This window comes from Falco biarmicus, chromosome 9, assembly GCF_023638135.1.
Source record: "Falco biarmicus isolate bFalBia1 chromosome 9, bFalBia1.pri, whole genome shotgun sequence".
Taxonomy (NCBI): Eukaryota; Metazoa; Chordata; class Aves; order Falconiformes; family Falconidae; genus Falco; species Falco biarmicus.
Genome location: NC_079296.1, coordinates 5881796 through 5894196, shown reverse-complemented (window position 1 = coordinate 5894196; position 12401 = coordinate 5881796). Strand labels below are relative to the sequence as shown.

The 12401-nt window shown below is 52.9% G+C and overlaps 1 protein-coding gene across 1 annotated transcript; it reads right to left on the bottom strand.

Moving 5' to 3' along the window:
• Positions 1–337: 337 nt before the first annotated feature.
• On the bottom strand, positions 338–11290 carry CACFD1 (calcium channel flower domain containing 1). Its single transcript, XM_056352349.1, has 5 exons — positions 10896–11290; positions 5786–5858; positions 5248–5373; positions 4995–5102; positions 338–4535 (listed from the first exon to the last, which is right to left on the bottom strand). Exons 1-5 carry the CDS (start codon positions 11020–11022, stop codon positions 4442–4444), a joined length of 528 nt encoding a protein of 175 aa, XP_056208324.1. The 5' UTR covers positions 11023–11290; the 3' UTR covers positions 338–4441.
• Between the last annotated feature and the right edge of the window lie 1111 nt (positions 11291–12401).

Sequence of the window (12401 nt, the reverse complement as noted above, 5' to 3'; positions counted from 1 at the left end):
TTCCACTGACCTTCTGAAGATCAGGATCTCTGGCAGCCCTGTGCTAGAGCGCTTTCTTTCTCACATGGCTATGGACCAGGTCTTGACATCTTCAAGTCAGTGAAACCCTTCCCTGAAGACAGGGGATGCTTTTTTTCTGAGGAAAAAATGACAAAGATGGATTGAGCTTCCCAGGGCTTGGGCTAAGGAGGAAATGCCCCAATATGCAACGAGGTTGGACTCCTCAGGTCCTGTGAGAACCTCATTGGAGAAGTATTTTCTAGGTGACCTCCTTTCTTCAACATCAAAAGTCTGAGGGTTTTTGCTACATTTAGAGTCTGAGAAATCACAGTGGCTCTTTCCAGAGGTAGAATGGTCTTTTTATTCACTGCACACACAGAGAATCAATTGGTGTTACAAAATCAGCTCCTGCCCAGAGCAACGAGTTCTGGGCACACAGCAGAATGTGAGCTTCTCTTCTTCTCTTCACACCCAACGGGCAGCCCCAGGGGATGGTGGAGCTCATATGCACAAGTGCCGTCAGCTTCGCGACTGCCTGGGACACGGAAGAGTTGCACGCTGTATAAATGCACGTGGGTAAGAAGCGCACAGCTCATGCGGTGGACAGTGTAACAGTCCATTGCTAAGCTCACGTGTGCTGCCAGTACCCAGGTGTCTTTCCACACTTGGTGTCAACAACTCACTGTAGTCAACACGTCACCCACTCTCTTGAGTTCTCACGTAACAAAACTTCTGTCCCATCGTCTCCCAAGAGGACTTTCCAAGATGGAGCAAGCAAAACCTCTTCCATAGAGACCCCACGGATTAGCCATCCAGGCTGGATGCCATCAGCAGGGATTGGGTTGAGCCTGTAAAATCTCTAGAGCAGGGCTTTTAACTTCATTTATCCTTACACAGCTTCAAGCACCCTGACGGTGCCTCTAAACACAATTAATAACCACCATGCACTGTGAATGGGCATATTAACTACTGTGATGCTACTACTCTAAAGGTCCTTTCTATCTCCACAAAAACAGTCTCTTGCCCACACGGAGGTGAGACCATCCACTAACTGTTACTACAACTCTGAAAAGCCATGGGTGCTGTCACCAAGCCATGTCGGCGATGGTGGCAGCGCCTGGCTTGGCTTCAGCTGCATCAGACGGGCACAATTCCCAAGAGCTCCCACTGCCGACACACATCTGTAGGAGTCAGCATCTCGGAGCACAGATCTGAGACCCCTCCTGTTGTGGCAGGCATAGACACTGAACAGAGCCAGTGCCTTCAAGGGTTGTGATCAAAGGCTCCAGCTCAGCCCTTACAGAAGAGTCCCTGAGGCCCCAACAAAAGCGTGGAGCTTAGAGCTGAGCTTTGCAACCCACTAACAGTGGCAGAGCTGATGCAGACTGTTCACTTGCCTTGGCCCCAGGGTCAGGCCCAACTGCCACAAAACACATCGTGACAGCACAGCTGGCGTCCAAGGGACTTGTGCCGTTGGTGCCAAGGGAGCAGAGTGGACCCGTCGGTGCCAGTGAGCCCCCCAGGTGACCTGGAGCAGCACTTGCCTGCAACAGCCCCCGGGACTGCTGCTGGTCCATGGCATTAGGACAATCAGGTGAAGCCAGCGAAGGTCCTACCAGTTCTGTGGTTCATCACCACGGGCGTAGATCAGCCTGCAAGTGCTCCTCTATTGCCACTGCTTTACCTTTCGCCTCCCGTCACCAAAGCTACTGTGGAACTACTCACAGAGCCAAGCAGTCACTACCAAAGACATGCTCATAGCTACGTGCATCAGCCTGCAACATTCTTCTACTAACACTACTTAACTCCCCAAACCCCCCTGAAATCAAAGCAGACATCCTGTTTGCTAGGCAGGACTCTGCACGTGACCCAGCCAGTGAAGATGCTGCACAGGGACACGGCTGACTGGAAGAGCAGAGCGGCCACCACTGCTGAGCACCCCGTGGGCTGCAGTGCATTGCTCCTGCTGCACCCCGTTGCTGCAGGCAGCGCGGCCAGGCTGCAGCCCCTGCACACGTGCACGAGGAAAGCCAACGGCCCCCGTATTGCATGCAGCAACGAGGATCGGCCCAGAGCTGCGGGGTCTATAATGGCACAGATCTTATTGTCACAAGCTGTATCTGGGTTATTCTGCGTCCCAGAGCAGCTGGTGTCAGAGCAATCATGGTCCAGAGGCGGGGGGAAGGGTCTTAGCACAAAGTGGCTCCCCAGCATCCAGCTGCGAGGGCCCGTGAGTGTGAACAAACCCAAGGCGCGTTCCTGACCGGTGTAAATCCTCACACCTCCCTCAATTCCAAGGAAGAAACAACAGCTCAGGTTAGCTGGCAGCTTAGCCCCCCCATCGCCAGGGACCCGCCGCAATGCACACACTGCCCCGCACCCAGCCACCCCCTCGGCAGCGGCTCCATCCAGGCACTGCGGGGACCTGCTGGTCTCATTCAGCTGATGCAAATACACACCGCACCCGAGGAAGGACATGCTGGATAGATCGTTTTCAACAAGAAAGCCACAGAGTGGCTGACAGACAGACCCTCTAACAGACAGCAGTCAGCCTCCCACCGCATTTCCCAGAGCACAGCACAACCCCCCTGGTAGCCCAGGGATTCACATGGGACCACAGATGCGGGAGCTCAGCTGCCAGGGCAGAGGAGCCAGAACAGGCTGCAGTCCCCACCACCACTGTTCCACCACAGCTGCTACCTGCCCTGGCTGCCAAGTGAGTACCATCCTCCAATCCAGCACTTACAGCCCAGTTTTCCTCCTTTCTCCCTCTCAGAAAAGGGGGAAAACAACCTTTGTCAAGCCGGTGGCCCAGAAGAAGACAAAGGGGCCAAAGGACAACACACTTTTCAAAAGTCTGAGAAATGCTCTGAAGGCTGAAGTAGGGTTTTACAGCATCCCAGTTACGGCAGCCAGGGCTCTCCCTGGGCTCAGAGACCCCTGCCAGTGAAACGAGGCAGTCCTTGAAGGACAGGAAACGTAGCACTCTTTTATCCTATGTCCAGACAAAATGAGTCTCATCAAAATACTTAAATAACTAGAAATAAATTATTCCCCCTTTTCCTAATCAACAAAAAGCAATCATGTAAAAATCAAATAAATCAAAAACTCTAGAAGAAACCATGATGAGAAGAGGGGGATGTGGGCTTAGTGAGCAGTTTTGTCCTGCATGGTACAAAGCAAACAGAAAACAGGGTGTGAAAACCACTGATGGAGCCTGCAATAAAGCAGCAAGACATCCCAGCTATCCACACTGAAACGGTGCAGACTTCTCTGTGTTTGCAAAGGAAGGATATGCCACCTTCCCATACAAAACCAGCTCAGGACTGATGCAAAAAGAGCATGAGCCCAAAGACAAAGGCTGTACCAGACAGAAGCAAAGAGCTGGTCCCTTGCTCAGAGGGATGGATCGCAGGAGCAGGAGCAGATGCTGGGAGTGAGAGACAACAGAGCAGAGTCCCAGGCTCACGAGAGAAGGATGCTCTTGCACATCAGTAAGCCTTACACCAGCAAAAAATCCCACTTGGCTCAAGCAATAGTACCCCTTTTCAGCTGAGGTAAAGCAAACCTTATGTCCCTTCTTCCCCAGTAAAAAGAGTGAAGCTTAAGAAAAGTACCCTTATTAAGACAAAGTAATTCTTATAATTCAAGTAAATTGCAGTAACTGCCTGCAGCTGTATCCAGAGGATGCAGGGCTGTGCTTTGTGGGTGCCGGGATCTGCCCCAGCACCTCTGGCAGCTCCTCTGCAGAGGGGGTTGTCGTCTTTATGTGGGTTTTTTGCTGGAAGTCCTTTCCCATGCAGGGATGCTGCCCATGCCTGGCCTAACTGGACCCATATTAAAATATACTCAATGGAAGAGAACCAAGCTTAAGCACCACCATGTATTGCTAAACCCTGGATTAGTGTATTACACCTGGAAAGTGCCACACCAGAGACTGTTACTACGTGCAATGTCAGGTTCTGCTCAGGTGTGAGGCCAGCAGCTCCCTGACTCCCATGAGACCAGTACAAGCAAGGAGCTGGCACGTGAGCTCTGTCCCTTCTCACCCCATCCAGGGAGCAGTTCCCAAATGAGCACTGCATCCTCAGCTCATTATCGGGCATCACTCCAAAGAAAGGCTACCTATTCAGGCTGGTAAAGCAGCACTCAAAGAGCCAGCACCTCTGCAGCCAAAAAAAAAAATTAAATTAAAAAATAGGGGGACTGGGAGATATTTTGTTGAGGGTTGAGAAGGAGAGAGGGAGCAACACGCTGAGATCTGGCTGCTGGTGTGAGAAGAGGGCACAGCCGGCCCCAGCCCCTGAGATTTCCAGTTGCTGCAGTGTCCAGGGAAATCGTGGCGTAACAGAGGAGGGAGCGGGCAGAGGGAAGGGCAGGGTGGATTTCCATATCTTCACCATCTCAGTGTCCAGGAGAGGTTACCCCAAGGTTGTGGGCTTCAGATAGCCTGTCCCTCCAGGTCCCCCGTGAGCTTCTCTTCATCCATTTGCTTCTGCTGCTGGTGGATCCGAGCGTAGGAAATGGCATCTCCCCTGCAGAGAGAAGGGACAACGTGGGGATGTGAGCTCCGGGTGCCCACCACAGTGGGTACAGCACCTGGCAGAGGGGTCCCCCAACCAGGGCCCAGGCTCCTCTGCGCCAAGGGATGCCAGGAGTGAAATGAGACTTTCTGGACTTCTCCAACCCCACCAGGGCTGCTCACCACCCCCAGAGCTGGGGCCATCCATCCAGCGGCTGCAGAAAGAGGGCTGGGACCCACAGGGCAACCTAGATTGAGTTCCCAAGGAAAAGCTTAGAGCTTCAGCAAACCCTAGGACCTTCCCTCCCAGAGCTTTGAGATGATGGCGGGGAGATGTTCTTTGGCAGCATTCACACTGGAAAGCACGGTTAGTACAAGAGGAAAGCACAGCCTTAGGGAGGCAGATGGAGGTGAGGGCTGGAGGTCCACCTTCCCCTTCCCTCCCCTCCACAAGCAGACAGATCTCTCTTACTTTTTGCCAAGCGCTGACAGGCCATAAAGCACCCCGGTGGCAAACGCAATGGCATTTCCAAAGAGCGTGGTCAACGTCAGGCTGAGCATGACAGGGAACACAGCCATCCTGGAAGACAGAGGCAGCCCTCAAAACCGGGCCCCACGCCCCATGGGATGCAGGGATGCTCATCCACTATGGCACGCCCACGTGCATCCCAACAAGGTTCCCAGGATGGTTTTGCCACCACAACACACCCCAGGAGCATCCTCACCCGCAGTAGAAAGCAGCTTTCTGCCAGGCCCGCAGCTTGTCTGCCCTCGCAGAGACGGCATTTGCAAACTCGATAAACTGGCAGCAGAAGGGGGCTTCGCACAGGAACAGGACGAAGGCGTTGAGCCTCCAGATAGAGCAAACCAGAGTTAATCCTGCCCGCGTGGTCCGGAGCGAGGGTGAGCAATGCTCCCCAGAGACCAGTCACCCCCCTGCCCAAACGCAGGCAGAAGGGAACGGCAGGGCTGGACCCCACTGCACTCTCCCCTCTTCCTCATAACTCCCACACCCTGGTGCCCAGGTTTATTTTGCATCAGGGTATCTCAGTATTTACATCAAAAGGAGTAAAGAAAGAACATAAATAGAGTAAACCCAGCATCTCAACTCACCCAGTGCAGCAAGATCTGGCAATTCATGGAGCCTGACGGACACTCCACGCACACCCACTGCCCGAGCACGGCAGCTCTGCCCCTTGTTCAGCGGTGTCTAACTCACCGAACCTCCCTCCCCACAGAGAAAAGAAAAGAAGTTCTGCTCACATCATCCACACGCCGGCTGCGATGTTCAGGGGGTTGATGGTGACACAGTTCCAGAGACCAGCAAAGGCACAGGCTAGAAAGCAAAGAGGCTTTCAGTGACCACAAAGACCAACTCAGGGCACCCCCAGAGCCCGGCAGGCAGAGCTGGCTTCTCCTCCCAGCCCTGCCCTGTGATGGGACCTTGCACCCACACCAGCACGTGTTTGTTTTCTTGTATTTGGGGCAGTTTTGCAGAGGAGGGGCTGCCCAGAAGAACCCTCGCCTTGGCTGGCACCTCTAGGTGCTGCCGAGCAGCCCCTACAGACCAGCATAGGAGGGTGGGTGGAAAGGTCCGATGCCTGAACAGGAGCCCGGGATGCAGGGGAGAGGGTTTCTTCCCAGCTCCTCCAGCTGCCTATCTTTTTACTCTGCGTACTTGGTGTCTCAGCATGCCACTTGCACAACTATTTCACTTTACGTAGAACAACAGAGCATTTGCTTTTACATGGAGTGACGTAACTCCATGGGCACGTCATGTGGCACCCTGGGTTTTACTTGCTAAGGAACTTCTGCTTTGTCCCAGGATGGACAGAGGTCCCAGCAGGCACCCATCTCTGAGCAACACAGGGAAAGTTCAGGAAAAACATGACTTGCAGCACCAAGACACACTGGCACACAATAAATAAAGCAGAGGTGATTCCAGTCTCTGTCCCACACAGCTGGTTCTGTGCAACTCTGCTAGAGATGGGCAGAAAAGAGCCAAGTTTGGGTCTCCGCTAATACGAATGGAAGCAGATACAGCAGAGCCCAAAATAGCCCCCGGCACTCTGCAGTGCAAGGAGAGGAACCAGGCAGCAGCATCCAAGGCAGGCTGCACACATCTCCTTCCCACCTCATTAAACTTGCAGAGCGCTCCTGACACTCGATACAGCTCTTCTCCTCTGCTGATGCCAGCAGCCTGCCACCGCTCACCTGGGAACCTGAGCCCGGGCAGGGAGGGCAGTAAGCAACGCACTGAGTCCGCAGTAACCACCACCACCCCTGAAAAACCCCAGCTAAAATTATAGAGCCCTTAAAGGCTGTCTTGGGGATGATAGGTGGCACAACGATGAGCAGCAGAGTCCACCTCTGAGAATAAACCAGCCTGGGTTCGGGTATTTCATGTCTGCTGGTGTTTTGCTAGGGGGGTCCCTGAGCAGAGCTGCTGTGAGCAGTCCTGACCTTCAAAAGCCTGGCACGTGTTTGCAAGGTTTCTTTTAAGCAGTTACTGCTGAATCCTCAAAGTTCCCTTAAAAATAATTATCGGTAGTTACCGAACCGGGAAACAGAACTGCAGGCCTACGACAGGACCCATCTAAGGTCAACCCACAATAAAGCGTTTTAGGAAACCACCCAGCAAGTTTATTTTTAAAGGCTTCCTAGGACTATTCCGCAGGAATCAAAAAACTTTTGGAGAATCCTGCAAGAACAAGAGGAGGAATGCCAGAGGACATGTTAACATCCATGCTCCAAGGGCGCTTCTCATCCTCCCAGAGCAAAGGGACCACTGTCAGTGACATGGCTTAGCGGTGGGCTGGGCAGTCCTGGGTTAAGGGTTGGACTTGATGATTGTAAAGGTCTTTTTGAACCTAAATGATGCTATAATCCAATAAACTGAGGCACCGGGGTGGGATGATCTGCTCACAGTCACTCATGCAAACAGCTGGAGAGCTGGAAAAGCAACGGCAAGCAGGATTGCTGGGAGCAGCAGGCAGCATGGAGAGCAGGGCACAACACGGAGGCTTCTGATTCTTCTCTGTGACCAAGAAACCCTCGGATGTTGATGGAAGAGGAGCTCAGGAGAAGCACCATAGGCTTGTGACACTTGCTCTCCCCCAGGAAAGCACACTTCTGAAAGTAATGTTGAATGATTTTCTGGCACTTTATAATCAGCAGAGCCACAAAAACCAGCTGCATCTTGACTACCCCCAAAACACAGCCAGGGCTGGGGCAGAACCCTGCCTGGCTGAACAGCACGGCGGAGCAGAGGTCCAGCTCCAACATGGATCTCCACCACAGCACAAATCGAGGCAGGCAGAATATTATTTTCCAAGCAGGCTTTTGGCCTTAGACTTTTTTTAATCCAGCCAACCAGGCATTGTTTTGTCAGGGTTCTGGTTTGGTTTTGTCCTCAAACACCCCAAAACAGCCCTTGAGCGCTAACTGTCCCTACAGGAGTCTCAACTAAGCAACCACCTCGCTTGCCAATGGACTAATGACCCTGCAAGCCTGAGCTGAGCAAGCCCCTACGTCAGCATGAGCACCAACCAGCGGGAAAGGAGTCAAAGGTTTATAATCACAGGAACACTGCACTCGGTGGCGGCTGCCAACAGCCACCGAGATAACGATTCAGTGACCTTCAGTCTCCTTTGCAGCGCGGCACATCCCACAGCAGCCTGGTACATCCTTGTGCCTCCAGGACGGGATCATCTCCTGCCTCTGTAGCCAAAACAGGACGGAGCTGCCAAGGCAGGGACTTCTTTTTGCAAAACGGAGGCCTCGCAATGGGTTTAAAATGCAGATAATGCTGGATGGCACGTAAACTATGGCAGATAGACAGTTCTGCCATTTGTTTAACTGCTGTCCCACCTCAAATCCCTGAAGGAACACAAATAACTGGGAGCTAAAATGGGGGGGGGGGGGGGGGGGGGGGGGGAAGAACACCACCCCCTACAAAGGCTCTATTCATTTCAAGCAGCTGGTCACTGTCCCCAACACAAGCCTATTTTTGCTCCTCGAGCATTTTACAAAAGCCACAGGCTCTCCTCATCTTATTACAAACAGGAACACAAGGAAGAGAAGGGACTTGGCCAAGGTCACCAAGCCAGCCAGTGCAAGAGCGAGAAACACATCCTGATCTTTGTTTGCCTTGTTCCTGCTCCAGCCCCTGGACCTTTCTGGCTTAGGCAAGTTGTGGGCTGCAGGTGTTTGCATGTGGCAGGCGTTGTCTGCTGGTCTCACCTCCACTAACAAAATTTCTCTTCCTTTCTAGAGGGATTTTTTCCTTCTCTAAAAAATGACCCAGCCCTGTAGCTCAAAATCCTTATATATGAGTTCTGCCCTTTCATAACAAGCTCTGAAAAGAGCAGCAGACTCCAGCCTTGCTGTTTGCTTAGTCACCCCTTTATCAAATGGCCCACCTTCAACAAGGTGATGATGAAGAAGGCGCATTTTGAAGGAGGGCATCACTAGCACAGGGCATTGGAGGGTTGCCTCTAACCACAGCTCCCTACTCCTAAGAGGAGTTTGTGTCTCACGCTGCCTCATTCTCTGCCTGATAAACCTCCTGAAGGGAGACTGTCAGGGCTGGAGAGCAAGCTGCCTGGCTCCCCAAATCACCAGCAAGCCTGTTCAAAGCCTGGCTCTTCTTCCAAAAGCTGCTTCTCCCAGACACACCCGAATACGTAAAACTTGTCAGCTTTTCCTCTAAAAACAAGCCACGAGTTCTCCGAGCTGTGAACAAAAGGTTGAGAAAAGAATCCAAATATAATGGGAAAATAATCCAAATATAATTCAGCTGCTTTGAAACACGTGTGCAGAGGAAAAAAAAGGATGTCTTCAAAGACTCACACTTTTAAGCCACACATGAGCAGATCTAGCATGAGGTGAGTGATGCCACCAATGCCACCCACCAGCTGTCCTCTCCTGCTCTGCACCCTGAGCTCTGCAGGGGCCAAAGCCACGTAAGAAGTGCCGAGGCTCCGGCTACAGCCCCAGCCCGTGGGAAACACGCCGCTATGCTAAACCCCCACCTGGGACCTGCACTGAAGACACGTCCCAGCTGGTCTCTTGGCCGTCTGCCGGGACCAGAAGCGCGGGGGCCTCAGGCAGAGCATGGCGAGGCCGCTACGGTTTGCCCCATAAGAGCAATCCTGCCCAATCTTTTCACACCTCCAGAATTTCAGCACCTAAGACATAAAACAGTGAAAGCAGCATATGTTTTCCCAGCCTAGCCAAAAAGGGCTGCAACGAGCCTGCCCGACAGTACCACGGTCTACAAGGTTGGCTGCAAAAATCACCGTGGGTTGGGCGGTCGAGTCCCGAATCCTGAGGCAAGCATGGGAAGGGGCAGGGAGAGAGGGGGTCAGACGAAACGCTACAGCCAAGGGAATAAATCAGGGCTGACTGCACTGGCTGAGAAACACTCTTGTCTGACTAGAAGTTGTGGACCTGAAGCAGAAAATATTCTCCATCCTGTGCACTGCAGGAGGTCAGACTAAGCGGTCATAACAGTCCCTCCTGCTTTTAAGAGCTATTAATCTCTCCACAGAATGTAGCAAAACAGCACTACAGGACAGGCTGATTTCTGGCAAAGTTGCAAAGACTCTTTCCCTGGGAAAATTTTTTTTCCAGCAGCAGGTAATTCAGAGCGCAGCCAATTCACTTTGCTGTATGCCGGCTCCCTTCTTCTCTGTGTCCAAGACTAAAGCCCTTAAAAAACACACAACACAAACCAAGTCCATTATTCACCTTCAGAAAAAAACCCCAAAACCACAGGCAGGCCCTCTGCAATCAACAGGAGCGATGGGAAACAGCACTCAGGATGGGGAAAGAAAAGAAGTTGCGGGAACATACAAACACCCAACAGACAAATAAGATGAACCAAATCCCATGGCCCCTCTTCACGCCCTGAACCTGCCCCTGCTGAGCACCCTGCACCCCATGCCTGCGGTAAAACCATCACCTAGCTGGTCTGCCCACAGCCCTCCTGCAGTGCCTGGGACTCGGCTGCTGCTCCCATCGCTTCCAGCAAGCGCTGTGTCCAAGAAGAAACTCGAGGATTTGTAGATCCCCCTGTGACATCCCTTCTCCCAGGTAAGTCCAGCAGGTCTAGCGCACGCCAAGCGCATCCCTCGTGTGCCAGCTAAACCCACCCCACGCTCCAGGGACATCCGCGGCTCTTCAGCCCCAAACACAGCAAACTCGCACCTAGTGCAGCCACAAACCCGTCACCCCGAATGGTGCTCGGTGGCATGCCCCCCCTGCGCAAACGTGACCCTAACAAGAGGCAGGGGGACCCCTGACGCGCGCTTTCGCATGCACGAGTGGAGCCGAGGGGGAACCTTTGGCTGCAAGGGAAGGGGATACTTACACATGCCCCCGATGACCCCGGCCATCCTGCAGAGCCACCTGTACCACCAGGTCATGCCATCCTCGGCGGAGGAAGCCGCTGGGTCAGGGGCTGCTGCTGCTTGGAACTGCTCATCCTGAGAGCTCATCGCACCCCTGCTCCCGGGGGGTCAGGAGGCAGCACCCCGCTTCCCCGCCTGAGCCCCAGCAGCACAGGATGCTCCCCCCCACCCCAGGTGACGCTCCCCCCCGTGCCCCGCTCCGGCGAGCCCCTAAACCCAGCCCTGCTGCTGCTGGGCCTCTCCCTGCATCCCCGTGCAGGGCCTGGCCCCCGGCAGCCCCCCCCCAGGGCTGACAATGGAGGGTCTCTGCCTGCAGCAGCAATGCCAGCGGCCGTGGGAGCTGCCTCCACGTCTGCCTGCGTATTGCATTGTGGGTCCCCTCCTCCAGCAGGCAGGGCTTTGATGTCACTCTCATTAAAAGGCTGGTGGGCAGAGCTCATCGTGTACATATTCATAAGCAGCCACGCAGCATGCATTGCACACGAGGGCCCGGGGTGCACGGGGGCTCTGGGTCCCACTCCTCCTGGCTGGCGACTAGATGCTGTTATCCAGGCAGCCAGCGCACGCTCAGAAGAAAGGGAAACACAATTTTTTTGTGTTAACGTGAATTTAGCAGTGGTAGAAAATCCTGCCCTCAGGAGAAGAGGGAAACACTCCCCTTAAACTGAACAGAATACCGTTTTCTCCCTAGAAAATGGGAGTAGAAGTAGGACTTTGCAAGTCACAGATGTCCCAGTTGGCAACCTGTTGGTATCCAAACAAATGGTACAGGGAAACAGCCTTCATTCTCTTAAATTATAAAGACAACAGCTGCATTGTTTGCAAATTAACGTGGAGCACACAGTAACCACAGCACATCTCTGCAGACCAGGGACTCTGCATAGTTGATCTGGAACAACAAATAGCAGTGAGACTTGGGATCCAGAGCAGAGTGGGAAGACAGATCCCATCTGCTAAAAGGTTACAAGAAAGGATTAAGAAAAGGATGTCTTTTCATTAACATCTCCTGTTAGACAGGAAATGAAGGCCCAGTGCCTGCATCACCCACGCACTGCAGCGGGATAGCCGATATATCCAGCTCCTCAAGGATCTCGCTGCAAGAATCTACTTTCTAGCTCTTCCAGGAATGGAACGTAAATCTGGAGGCTGGCAAGCAAAAACCTCCAAGTTTAACCAGCAAAAAACAACTATTAGGAAGACAGAAGAAAACAGGATTTTTGCAGTTCTAAGAAGATGCCAGAGAATTCGACTGAAAGAAAGCAGAAGCAGGGTTAACACTGCCCAGACAGAACCATTTACTGCATCCAGCGTAAAGAGCAAGGGCAGATGCGTCCAGCCAGACTCCAGGTGCAGAAAAGACCCCTTAAGTGGTATATTGTGATTTTGAGGAAGATGACAGATTTGGACCAAAGCATGGTCCAATGTTCAAGATAGTAAATAAAAACAACCCCAAAAAAAGGTATTTA

What these genes read in the sequence shown, in the direction of transcription:
- CACFD1 (XM_056352349.1), bottom strand. Translation starts at nt 11,022, where the DNA reads ATGAGCTCTCAGGATGAGCAGTTCCAAGCAGCAGCAGCCCCTGACCCA. An exon ending in CGGGGTCATCGGGGGCATGT is followed by an intron (nt 5,859 to 10,895) that starts GTAAGTATCCCC and finishes TTTGCTTTCTAG; the next exon opens with CCTGTGCCTTTGCTGGTCTC. An exon ending in GCAGCCGGCGTGTGGATGAT is followed by an intron (nt 5,374 to 5,785) that starts GTGAGCAGAACT and finishes CTCTATCTGGAG; the next exon opens with GCTCAACGCCTTCGTCCTGT.